The sequence below is a fragment of the Mandrillus leucophaeus genome, unplaced genomic scaffold (assembly GCF_000951045.1).
Source record: "Mandrillus leucophaeus isolate KB7577 unplaced genomic scaffold, Mleu.le_1.0 Scaffold721, whole genome shotgun sequence".
NCBI classification, from domain to species: domain Eukaryota; kingdom Metazoa; phylum Chordata; class Mammalia; order Primates; family Cercopithecidae; genus Mandrillus; species Mandrillus leucophaeus.
Window position 1 is genome coordinate 685,791 of NW_012107820.1, and position 13,786 is coordinate 699,576.

Here is a 13,786-nt window from a genome sequence, read left to right on the forward strand (position 1 = left end):
CCCGGCCCATGAATTATTAATGTAGGTTATCATTATTGATTATAATAGTTTGCTGTATGATAGTACCGTAATTAAACCAATCCCTTAAGGTTGGTTGAGTTGGGTTCACTTTTTCTTTATTTAAACACAACTACTACCACAAAACAACAACACTGATCAGCATTCATACAGCCAGAACGTAGGGTTATATTATAATTATTTCTTCAGTATGAATTCTTGGAGGCAGAGTTTCGAAGTTAGGATATCTATAGAACTGTTTTCAAATATAAAGATGATACCTTGGAAGATCTGTAGCTTAGAGTTTATTATTTAATTTGTTGTTGAGTAACTTAAATTAGAAGCATTAAAAAGAATATGTAGCTGTTAATGCTACAATTTATGTTGAATAATGGTCATGTTAAGTGTTTTATTTATTGCTTTATTTACATATTATACATTTCTCATGATTATGTATGTGTTTCAAAGGCTATAGAATTGCTGTTGACATCTGGATAGTTATAAAGCCTAATAAGATAAGTTTATGTAACATCTTTCTTTGACAGATTAGTAAGTGGGTGTTCTTAGCAACTTCTCTGCTGTGTACAATCCTTGGGCTTTAGACTTTTACAGGCCACTTTTAAACTCAACCTTTAGCACTTACCAGATATCTGATGGTTAGGCTTCCCACCTATGAAATATTGATGATACCAAGCTCACAGAAAGTTGTGTGGATTAAATGAAGCAAATATGGAACTCGCCAGAGTAGTTCTTGATAGATAATAAATGCTCAAATTAACTTTACTTCTTTTCTTAGTATAGGTAGACGGTGAGACATTTCAGTTACCAAAGGTCTATTTCTTAAATATGGAGAGGCCAACCTGATTTTTCAGATTAATGAATCTCTGCAAGCATATAATTTTCAGTGAGAACATTATCACTATTAAAAAGGACACATAATTATAATTGACTAAATGAAAAGTTTTATTTTTTGGACAGTTGAACGGTATTTCTCTTGGGATATATTTATTCTTTTGTAAGAATTTTATCATTTACATGTTATAGAAACTGTTGGACTTAATAGAAGACTTGAAAAAAAAACTGATAAATGAAAAAAAGGAAAAGTTAACCTTGGAATTTAAAATTCGAGAAGAAGTTACGCAGGAGTTTACTCAATATTGGGCTCAACGGGAAGCTGACTTTAAGTAAGTTATTTCTTTCATGTCCAGTTAAAAATGGAGAATTTTATTTACTTTTTTAGATTTTTTTTTTTTTACTTCATTTACTTGTTTTTATATTAGATGGCTTCTGAATTCTGATCTCTTTATGCAAGCTAGAAAACAGCTGTTATTGGTCTGGTGTGGTAGCTCATGCCTGTAATCCCCGCATTTTGAGAAGCCTAGGTTGGCGGATCACTTAAGGTCAGAAGGTCAAGACTAGCCTGACCAACATGGTGAAACCTTGTCTCTGCTAAAAATAGGAAAATTAGCTGGGCATACTGGTGTGTGCCTGAAGTCCCAGCTGCTTGGGAGGCTGAGAAACAAGAATCTCTTAAACCTGGGAGGTGCAGGTTACAATGAGCTGAGAATGTGTCACTGCACTCCAGCCTGGGTGACACAGCAAGACTCTGTCTCAGAGGAAAAAAAAAAAAAAGAAAAAAAAGAATATAGCTGTTACTAATCCCATGCATGGCTATTTAAATTTTCTCTCTCTCTCTCTTTTTTTTTTTTAATTTTAACTTTAATGTTTATTTTTTGAGATGGAGTCTTGCTCTATCACCCAAGCTGGAATTCAGTGGTGCGATCTTGACTCACTGCAACCTGCACCTCCCAGGTTCAAGCAGTTCTTCTGCCTTAGCCTCTCCTGCCTTAGCCTCCCGAGTAGCTTGGATTACAGGTGCACACCACCACGCCTGGCTAATTTTTGTGTTTTTAGTAGAGACAGGGTTTCGCCATGTTGGCCAGGCTGGTTTCAAACTCCTGGCCTGAAGTGATCCACCCACCTCCACCTCCCAAATTACTGGGATTACAGGCGTGAACCACTGTACCTGGCCTAAATTTTCTTTTAATCCAGAATATACTTAATCTTAAATGTTTAAAACGATAACACAAAGTAGTTACGTTTCTGTTTCTTGATGGAATTAATTTGCATTCTGAAGGGAAACTCTGCTTCAAGAACGAGAGATATTAGAAGAAAATGCTGAACGTCGTTTGGCTATCTTCAAGGATTTGGTTGGTAAATGTGACACTCGAGAAGAAACGACGAAAGACGTTTGTGCCACAAAAGTTGAAACTGAAGTACGTTAATTGAAGTATTTAAAAATATCCAAGGAGGTTTTGGTACCAGGGTTTAGTGTACCACATCAATGATGAGAAACATCACGATAGTTTAGAATTAAAACAATGCTTAGTGTGTAGCTTTATTATAGTTAGGCATGTTTTGTTAGGAGTATAAGGCACCAAGAATTTAAATATAGTGATTGGTCATTGAAAAATTTGTACCTCTGTTATATTTATATCTTATTTTGGTATTGCTTGAATCATTGTATTGTAGGCAGATAGATTCTTTGTTGCCTGATTACAGAATAACCCCCTCAGATTTGTCTCACTTTTAAATTAAAAATATTTTAAAGGTATAAGAGACCTAAGACGTGATTTACTTGCTGTTCTGTTTAAAACAAAAATGTTTATATATAAAAACGGTTGCCCTTGCTGGGCAACTACCATTCCTACTCTTTTAAAATTTTATTAGTTTATTTATTTATTATAGTTTTAGAGATAGGGTCTTGCCGTGTTGCCGAGGCTGATCTTGAATTCCTGGCTTCAAGCAGTCTTCCTGTCCAGCCTCCCAAGTGGCTGAGATTACAGGTGCATGCCGCTGGGCTCAGCTTATTCTCTGCTTGTAATATAAGAAAAATTATCCTTTTCTGCTACTTACACTGAAGCTGAAATTGATCAGTTTTTTGGGGGAGTTGTTTTTTTTGTTTTGTTTTTTTAATCACTCAGTTCGGGGGCCTGTGACAGTGATGTCCAGACGTCTGCTGTCAGGCAAACCTTATGTATCCTTGACATGGTTTGGGATTGACTGAGTTGTGAAAATGGAGGTTTGTTTTGTGCACCATCCCAACAAAACCTTTTAAGTCTCATTATATAATTGAAACTATACCTGAACTAGGTAATCATAATTGTTTTATAATGACTTGTCACAGTTTATAACATTGTTTTTATGAGAAAATATGCCTCATGATCCATACAACAGAAAATAAATAATGGAACACAGGTTCTTCATATTTGGAAATGCTTCTATATAATTTATTTTAAAGAATTTCTGTTGGTGAATTTTTTGCTTTTTTAAAAAACTGTCTAAATTAGATGGTGCCACATGTAAACGGTGAACCCTACTGTTAATATTAGGCATGTGGTTTTTGCTATTTTTAGGAAACACATAATTTTGTAGGATTTGAAGATATTATTGATTCTCTTCAAGATAATGTGGCTGATATTAAGAAACAGGCTGAAATTGCTCACTTATATATTGCATCTCTTCCTGACCCCCAGGAAGCTATTGCTTGTTTAGAACTAAGGTTTAATCAAATTAAAGCTGAATTAACTAAAACCAAAGAAGAATTAATCAAAACGAAAGAAGAGTTAAAAAAGAGAGAAAATGGTAAGTGGATAAATTTTACCTCTATATAGATATTGTAAACACATAAAAAATACTCTTGGTAAGTATAAGAGATTTATGTAGCTCATTTACCATAGTGACCAGAAAATTCTTTCATCTAGTTAACATATTTTAATATTTTACCGTTTGTATGACTTTGTAGTAATTTACTACTAAAAATATTTTTTGACCTTCATTTATTTTAGACCAGTATTATTAGAAAATGAGCTTCTCAACAACAACAAAAAAATCAAAAAAGTGTTAACTTTATGAGTAAAGCTGTAAATTTTAAATGACAGCGTCTCACTCTGTCACCAAGGCTGGAGTGCAGTAGTGGCATCACAGCTCACTGCAGCCTTCTACTCCTGGGCTCGATCCCTCCTCCTGCCTCAGCTTCCTGAATACTTGGGACCACAAGTGTGTACCACCACAGCGGCTGCATATTTTTTTTTCTTTTTTGTAGAGATGGGGTCTTGTTATGTTGCCCAGGTTGGTCTTGAACTCCTAGGCTCAAGCAATCCTCCCTGCCTCAGCCTCCCAAAGTGCTGGGATTACAGGCATGAGCCATACTGTGCTTGGCATTGTTCTATATTCTTGATGAAGTTTTGCAGTATAGAAGATTCACTCTTGGGAGAGAGTAACTACTGTGGAGTGGTTTAAAGTAGATTGTTAGTTTGATACTTCATTCTAATTCTAACTAGGAGGGCATTTTCTTTGTTTCTTTCCCCCTTTTTTTTTTTTTTTTTTTTTTAATGACAGGGTCTCACTCTGTCACCCAGGCTGGAGTGGAGAGACATGATCATGATCATGGCTCACTGCAGTTTCCACCTCCTGGGCTCAAGTGATCCTTCCACCTCAGTCTCCTGAGTAACTTGCATTACAGACATGTGCCACTACGCTGAGGGCATTTTATATGCGTAAATAAAATTGTTTGTAATATCTGCATTTTAAGAATTAGTTGCAATAACTGCTCTGTCCTTTTTTGTGTGAAACAAGATGGGTAGAAAATAACATGTAAGTGGTGCCTCTGCATTATGAAATGTACTAAGAAGGCACTAGCTCCTTTTCTTCTCTGACGTTATGCCAGTTCTTTACTATTTAGCATATGCTACCTATTTTTATCCTGAGTTTTAGAAGTGGCTTTTTCTGAAACATTACCCTGTTGTGGTTGAATTAGCAGATTTTTTTTTAATGAGTAGGGTGTGCATTTAGTGCTATCAAAATCCTTTTTATTGAATGTGACAGTAAAGTGTCACTACAGCAGCGTGTTTCATAGTTATTCAGTGATACATATTTTCAGATGCTTAGATATTTATTTTCAAAATTCTTTACTTTTTCAGAAACAGATTCATTGATTCAAGAGCTTGAAACATCTAATAAGGTAATGCTTTAAGTTTTATTTTGTCTTGATAAGGTATTTAATTAACAAAGGAGTATGAATGATGACTAGATGTGTTTATTTTAAAAAATAAACAGTAATATAGTCTCTTGGTATACATGGGGAATAGTTTTCTTCTGTTATTTTTTCTGTGTTCTGGCTTGAGTCTTCTTATTTCAACTTACATTTATCCTTTGAAAAAGCTGAATATTTTAAAATATGATAAGATATAAATAATTCAAGATCTTGGTATCTAATATCCAGTATTTAAAGAACTAAAATGTACTTAGAAGACATTACACCTACTGTTTATACAATTTCTATCTAGTATTTTTTCTACTTAATAGTAGACACTAGTTGTACCAATTATATTAAGCTATATAAAATAGAAAATAAAGAATTTCCCATAATCTTCCTAAATTTAAAACGAAACCAAACCAACTTGTTTGGAAGCTCTTTAGACTGTTACTTTATATATGTATTTATAGAACACTTACCATTTACCAGATACTCTTTTAAGTGCTTTTTATTAACTCATTTAGATGTTAGAGCAACTTTATGATGTAACTTGCCCCGGCTGACATGGTTTTTTTATTTTTATTTATTTATTTCTTTTGAGACAGAGTCTCGCTCTGTTGCCCAGGCTGGAGTGCAGTGGCGTGGCTTACTGCAGCCTACACTTCCCAGGTTCAAGTGATTCTCCTGCTTCAGCATCCCGAGTAGCTGGGGTTACAGGTGGCCGCCACCACCCCAGGCTAATTTTTGTATTTTTTAGTAGAGACGGGATTTCACCATGTTGGCCAGGCTGGTCTCAAACGCCTGACCTCAGGTAATCTGCCCACCTTGGCCTCCCAAAGTGCTGGGATTACAGGCATGAGCCACTGTGCCTGGCCCAGGGTGACATATTAAAAGTATAGCAGCTAGGATTGGAACCCAGGCAGCCTGGCTCCAGATTCTTCTTACATGCTATATAGCTTCCTTTTCTTTGTGTCCGCGTGTGTGTGTGTATGTAATTTTTTTAAAGGCAAAAATAAGACGTTGTGCATAGTGTGTTGCCACCGATTATCTTTATTTAACTTTAAAATCTGAAGGAGTTATGAAACTGTATTATTAATCATGTTTGCTTTCTGGTTATCCCAAAGTATATTCATGAAACATTGCTTTTTCTTCTTTCCAAAGAAAATAATTACACAGAATCAAAGAATTCAAGAATTGATAAATACAATTGATCAAAAAGAAGGTATTATCAATGAATTTCAGAACCTGAAGTCTCATATGGAGAAAACATTTAAATGCAATGTAAGAATTTAACTTTGCGTTATATTAATAAATTAGATAAACAAGTGTATGTTTTTATTGAAAGGAAATAATTTAAAATAGCTTATGCAACTAAGACTAATTTACCGAGAATGTTGAATTGCGTATGCAACATTGAACTCAATTTACTGTTCTCCAAATCTGAATTTTTGAGAACTTAAACGAGGGTGTTTGACTCCTTTGAACATACTTTTCCACAAAATATGCTGGCAGTGCTTTGCACGTAGAAAGGAGAAGAATATGTAGCTTTTGGACGTTTAAGCCTCAGGTAGTTGGAAGGAGACCTTTGAGGAGAAAGGAATTTAGACATACTTAGAAAACCAGATTATAATGTTTCAGGGAACTATAACATGAAATTCAGTAAAATTAGGTTTTTCCTTAGAAGCTTGCTTTTATTATATGTCTTGTTGCTATTGTTTATATGCTTAATAATAGGGATTTTTTCTAAAAAGTTATACACTGTGATGTGTAAAGACTTAAAGGGTTCTTTGTCTTTCATACAAATTTAGATAATTTCATATTTAGTTCAGCTTAGAATGATCAGCTTGTCTTTTAATCCTTTTTTTAAAAAATGGCTTTGGTTTTCTTTTCTGGGGGTAAGCTCCTTCAAATCATTTTTTTATATAGAAATGGTAAAATATATGGTAATAACATAGTAAACTGAGTAAACTTAGAGCCAAACATTTTGCTTTGTTGAAAGGTGTTTTTTTCTGTCTTTTCTATGATCAAAAGAAGCAGGCGTGGTATCTTATAAAAAGTGACTGTTGAGTTTCCTTTGTATCTTGATAGTCAAACTCTAATACCCACCAACATTCCCTGAATCATCTGAACTTTAGATGGGCTTTTGAAACCACAGGGATAAATGAGGAGCATACTAGAAGAGCACTCTATATAATCTCCTGTAGCAGGCCTTTCTTTTGGTATTTGTTAGATACATTATTCAATCTCTGGCTTTTCTGTACCTGAACTGGGAGAAATATCTTAATATTTAATATGTTAATAATTAACTAGTAAATAATTAGTATTTAATAAGGTGGAGGAGCAAGAAACACTTATGGAGTGTCCAGTGTGTGCCAGGTACTATGCTAGATTATTGGAATTATACAGATTAGTAAAATCTACTCCCCTAACAATCCCCCAATAAGAAAAAAACAGCATAAATATAGTTATAATACAGTGTGCAGTCATAGTCAATGTGTGAAGCTGAGAGTGGGTGGGGAGTTAGGAATACTTTGTGGAGATGAAAATGATTAAGTTGAGCCTTAAAGGGTGAGTAAAATTTAACCTTTTGAAAGTAGAGGAAGGGGACAATGGTAGTCATGAGAGACAAGAAGATACATTGGCCTTCCGTGTACCAGAATCGGAGTGCACAAAGTCGTGGAAATGAGAAATCTTTCAATGAGTGCAGGAAAATACAAACAATTTGTTTTTTAGGAAGAAAGTTTGAAGCAAGGAGAGGTGAGAAATGAGGCTAGGAGTAGTAGAATAGGATAAGATGAAAGACCTTGAATACTGCATTAAAGAGTTCGGGGAGTCAGTGGGGAGTCATTTTCACCAGAGGAATAGCAAAGAGGAGTTTTTCATTTGAGTAGATATTTTTAGAAACTTGGAAGATAGGATTGAGATGGAATTAGACTACAGGCAGAGACCAAATAGCTACCTCTTGGTAGAGTTCAGCTAATAGTTGATAAGGACTTCGATTTAGGGTGGTAGCGGTAGAGATTAAGGAAGAGGAAATTGATTTGTGAAGTAAGGGGATGTAAAACTTTTGAGACTTGGGGCAGTAAATTAATTGCTGGGCCTCCTGGCTCTCGGAACTTTTATTTGGTTAGTCATCACATGCTTTTTGCTGTCATCTCTTGATCTGGATTTTAAGTCTGTTCTTTGATTTGGTAAATAAAAACAAAAAGGAAAGCCAGAGACGGATCATTTCTGGCGACTACAGCTTCAAAGAAAATAGTTGGAAATTTCACGTGGGATTATATTTATTTCTGTAGTATGTTTGCATACTATATTAGAGCTATTTAAGGAAGTGATAGTAAAAAAAATCATTATTTGTAAATTAGTCCTTGCTTATAAATAAACTTTATAGATTCTAGACCTTGTTTTATCAACTAACTTAATAACAGTTTGCTAAATTTAAATTATTCACTTAAATACATAAAAATATGCAACGTAGTTTGAAACTTACCTAATTGTTTAACAGTTGATGTAGGGTCACTGTTCCACATCTTGTCTTGAGAGCAAACTCTTTCCAATGAAAAAATTTAGTTTGAATTCTTTGTTTTATCTACTCAAGCATACCTTGGGAGCAGAAAACCCTCCTTTCAATAACTATGACTTCTGAAGGATAGATTTTTGGTGAGGATTGTGTATTTTGAAGCGGGGGAAAATGACAGATCATTCTGATAGGTACTAAGGATCGGGAAAGGAACAACTTGGACTTGTTATGGAGCTGTGTCAGAGGTGTGATCTGCCTCTCCCGTGATTTTCATTTATCAGTGACACTAAGGGACTAATTGTGAGAAAGCATGGAGATTCTTCTTTATGACATCCTTTGTTTAGGGATAGCTAGAAAAACTTTGCCTTTTTTCTTAACCCATTACTTTATGACTTTAAAAAGTTATTTTTATCTGTATCTCCTGCTATTAAAATGTTTGCTGATTAAGCGGCACTCTTTATCATACACTTTGTTTTTTCAAATTGATTGCTACAAGTTTCTGCCTTTACCATACATTTGATTACACTATAGACTTGCACTTAAATGCTGAGTTTTACCCTTCTTCTAAGTTCGTATTATACCCTTTTTTTGGGAAATTCCCCCTCCCCCCGCCCCCAGTTTTCCTCGTTTCTTTCTTTTTAGAGGTAGGCTCTCATCACTCTGTTGCCCAGGCTGAAGTGCAGTGACGTGACCATGGCTCACTGCAGCCTTGAACTCCTGGACTCAAGAGATTCCGTTGCCTTAGCCTTCTGAATAGCTGGGACTGCAGGCCTGGGCCACAACACCTGGAATTTTAATTTTTTGTAGAGATGGGGTCTCACTGTGTTGCCCAGGCTGGTTTCAAACTTCTGGGCTCAAGTAATCCTCTGGCCTCAGCCTCCCATAGTGCTGGGATTACAGGCATGAGCCCCTGTGCTTGGTTGCTGCTAGCCTTTTTAAGGAAGGCAGTCTGCCTTAAAAAAAAAAAGTCTAAATGACGTATCTAGAAGCTCAGTTTCAAAGCTGTCTGTAGACTGTATATCTTTGAATATATGTCGACTTAAAGCTAAGGTCTAAACTATTTTTCTAGGAGTTGTTAATGTTTAAGACAATGCTAATTTTTAAGAGGCTTTGGCTACAAAACAAAATAGATAGTTGAGTCTCATATTTTTCTTTTCAAAGCACATTTCTGGTGTGACTTCAGAGATTTATCTTCTTAAGATTCTCCAGTTATCCCCAAATGTTACTTATTTGCTAGAGCCATCAGTTATTTTAGGATGAAACTTAAGATATAACTTAGAAAATGTCTCAACAAATTTGAAAATAAAATTTTTGTGATACACTAATGAAAGTAATTTATGTGGTTTGTACATTTTTTGTGGCTTTCTCTATGTGAATTATTTTTAATTTATTTTGCTTTAGGACAAGGTTGATACATCTTCTTTAATAATAAACAGTAAATTGATTTGTAATGAAACAGTTGAAGTGCCTCAGGACAGCAAAACTAAAATCTGTTCAGAAAGAAAAAGAGTAAATGAAAATGAACTTCAACAAGATGAACCACCAGCAAAGAAAGGTACTACTTCAGCTGCCAGCAGCAGGCGTTTAAGAAAGCTAATTTCTAAAGCAGTAAATAGAACAAGGCAAACAGAGGGACATTCACTTGTCTAAGGAAAAATCTTGAGAAAATCTAAATGTCATGAATTTTTATTCTGGAAAGTTATAAACTGTCTAGGGATGGGCATGGTTAAAGCTTTTATCTTAATAAATATGCTTTTAGAAATTGTGCTTTTATTATTTCTTTCGCATGTCTGTAGTAATTTCTGTGCTTATAATAGGTAAAACTCATTACTTTGATTTTTATAAATACAGTATTTTCTGCCTAAATCCCAGCACATTATTTTGTTTTCTTAGTTTGCATTCTTTATTCATGTGGAGAAAAGGATATTTTACAGTAAGACTGTGAGCTAAATATTACTAATAATAAATGTATTCAAGCTGTATTTGTGATGCCAGGACACAGTCTGATGAAAGATAATACATGTTGAAGATTATTTTTTAAAAAATCTTTAAGAGTAAGTGGGCAAGTTTGTTTTAAATATAAAGAAGGGCAAACCTTTGAATTTTAGAGGAGGTAGGCTCTTTAGAATAAACTGAAAGTCTTGAGGAAATAAATAGGAAAATGTAAATTGTAAACTTAAGAAAAGCTTCAAAAATAAACTTAGCAGCTTTTAAGAAAATACAGCAGGGATAATGCCATATTTTACCCCTTCCTCTTTGAGGCTGGAGAGAGAGTGTAAATTATAGATACTAAAACCTTGTCCAGTGAGCTTTTAAAATTAATCTGTTTAAAAGAAAAGAGACCTTGGAATCCTATAATGAGATTTCTCAATTACAGCTTCCCAAGAACATTTAGACAATTGAGTGAAACAAAAAAGAACATGGATTGCATTTGAAAAATAAAGACTTACAAATAAAGGTTGTTTTTCATATATACAGTATCGAAGGTAAAACTAGATAAATTCTAGATGGGACAGGGAGGTAAGATTCCCATATTATATAGTGATTCTTGGGTGGGGGCATATTCTCACTGGGGGGAAATCAGTATCTTGAGAGAGCTGGGGGATTTTAATTTATCAAAAGGGGTCATAGGCCGGGCGTGGTGGCTCATGCCTGTAATCCTAGCACTTTGGGAGGCCAAGGTGGGTGGATCACCTGAGGTCAGGAGTTCGAGACCAGCCTGACCAACGTGGTGAAACCCCATCTCTACTCAAAATACAAAAAATGAGCCTGGCGTGGTGGCGCATGCCTGTAATCCCAGCTGCTTGGGAAGCTGAGGCAGGAGAATTACTTGAATCTGGGAGGCGAAGAGTGCTGTGAGCCGAGATTGCGTCATTGCAGTCCAGCCGGGGCAACAAGATTGAAACTCTGTCTAAAAAAAAAAAAAAAAGTGGTGGGGGAGTGGTCATAGTATTAAAAAACCTTGAGAACAAACAATCACATAAGTTTTTTATTCTCTAAATTGTAGTAGTACCTGAGGGACCTTTCATAAATGCTTTGACTTTTCCTTTATTTTGCTCATAGCTTCAACTGTGATTAGTATATAGGGAAATAGAAACTCATTTGTATATGGCATGGCAAATTTCAATTTAATGAGCTTTTTAATGATCTCAAAAGTATTGCTTTCTTCATCAAACAGATTCATTACATGTGCATCCCGTGGCCTACTATCATCTCACAACTAGGATGTACAAGAGCCTGTGAGAGGCAGGCTAAAACTTCGGAGTTTGAATCTCATAACTGGCTCTTAAGGAACAATTACATGCAGCAGTGCTGTCAATTAAGGACTTTGTAATGTAACAAACTGATATGTTAAGATCCCAAAGGTATTACAGAGGTCCCTGTCAACTTCTTGAAGTTTTCAAAAATAGTACCCCAGAACACTAATTCTCAAAATGTTGCATGTAAAATACATCCCAGACTTACCATATCAATATATTTGGTGTTTGGTAGGAATCTGCATTTTAATAATCTCCCTGGATAATTCCTCCCAAAAAAACTAGAAAATCACTCATGTGTAAATAAATGTTTTTTAGTGTTTAAAGAGAGAACATTAAAATTTTAAACATAAAGTTACCATAAAGTAACAAAATTAATATAACTGGAATATGTCAGATTCATGAACTTACATACATCTAGAAGCAGAATAAATTACTATTGCAAAAACCATATTTATAAAGATTGTTTTCTGTACCATGATATGTCTTAGAGATAGAAAAGAAGAACATATGTGGTGTAGTTAAGTTTCAAAAATATTACATTTAGGATTATTATTTTATTTAGGTCTGTTGTTTGTGATGAGAGAGATATAGGGAGTCTGCCATCAGGGAGTTTAAAATCTAGTAGATGAGAGAGACAAACATATTTCAATAAAATATAAAGAGCTGAGATGCGTAGGATAATATTCGGGACTCATTAAAAAGAAAACTGTACAATATACTTTTTAGAGTCAATTAGATACCAATGGAAAGTAATAGGTTTCTTAACTAGACGGATTTCAAGCCAACCCTACCTTATAATTGTCTTCTGCTCTTATAGATTAGTAACCCTTGTACTTCATATTATATCTGGGATCATTAAACATGGAGAAGTTGATTCTTACATACTTAGTGAGGATACCGCATAAAAATACAGGTTAATTAAACAAAAATGGTCAATGAGGGAGTGAATGGGGGTCAGAAGAACATATGGAATTGATTGTATTAGAGCAATGTCGTGCAGAAAATTCACATACAAATTATACCAGAACAATGTTGTAAAGTCCATTTATAAACATCATATAGACATCAAACCGTGAAGAATAACAAAACAGGAAAAAATTTCTAAAAATGAAGAGTCAGATTCTGGCCTGTTTTGAAGTAAGGTTTCACGGATCTGAGACACTTATCTGACCCTTAATGGAAATTGTATGAAATATAAAAAGATATGTAGATATAAATTTATATATCTAGAAGATTGTTAATTATATTTCAAGATTTAATCATAGAATCTATGAGGAAAGTTTAAAATTGTGTAATTTATACTGGGCACTTACATGGAGTGAGTTTATTTGTCAGAGTGAACTTATGAATTAAATTGTAGCTGATAATGTATCTGTTCTGGGTATAATTTAATTTGTATTGATTATAATGGTTAAAGTTCTTACATGTGCATAACATTTACAAAGTCATTTAACTTAAATTATATATTAACTCATGTTAGTCTCTTAGCGTTATTCTGTAGAGTAAGTTGGGCAGGTAGGGATATCCTTATTCTAGAAATATAGATACGAAGACTGAAAAAGGCAGACTTGTATGCATTTTCAATTAGTTGAACCCTCATGTACAGATTTTCAGGTTCTATTAATAGTTAAATCTATCCAACGCACAGTGTTGTAAACTCATTTGTCGTCTTGATCTTCACAGCTTTGAGATAGGTGGTATTATTCCTATATCACATTTGAGGAAACAGTTGTAGTATGAAGCAGTTTATTGATGATTATAGCTAGTAAGGCTATATTATATGAATTCCCAAAATTTTAACATTTCCCTTCCAATTTTAGCTATGAAAATTTAAGATATTCCATTTGCCTATCACTAATATAGTAAAAGCTGCAATATAATTGTAGTTTGAAACTGTTCTTTAGGATATGGAATGTCTGCCTAGGGTTTCTCGTCGTCTCCTCCTCTCTGTCCCATATTAAAATGATAATA

The 13,786-nt window shown here is 34.5% G+C and overlaps 1 protein-coding gene across 1 annotated transcript in view; it reads left to right on the plus strand.

The window, feature by feature from the left end:
• The window catches only part of KIF20B (kinesin family member 20B), a 70,217-nt gene that overhangs the window by 21,881 nt on the left and 34,550 nt on the right, over positions 1-13,786 (plus strand). Inside the window, exons 14-19 of the mRNA XM_011965369.1 lie at positions 1,042-1,181; positions 2,135-2,273; positions 3,414-3,642; positions 4,980-5,020; positions 6,197-6,316; positions 9,957-10,110. Coding sequence (XP_011820759.1) covers positions 1,042-1,181; positions 2,135-2,273; positions 3,414-3,642; positions 4,980-5,020; positions 6,197-6,316; positions 9,957-10,110 — 823 coding nt within the window. The remainder of the gene's footprint in view (positions 1-1,041; positions 1,182-2,134; positions 2,274-3,413; positions 3,643-4,979; positions 5,021-6,196; positions 6,317-9,956; positions 10,111-13,786) is intronic.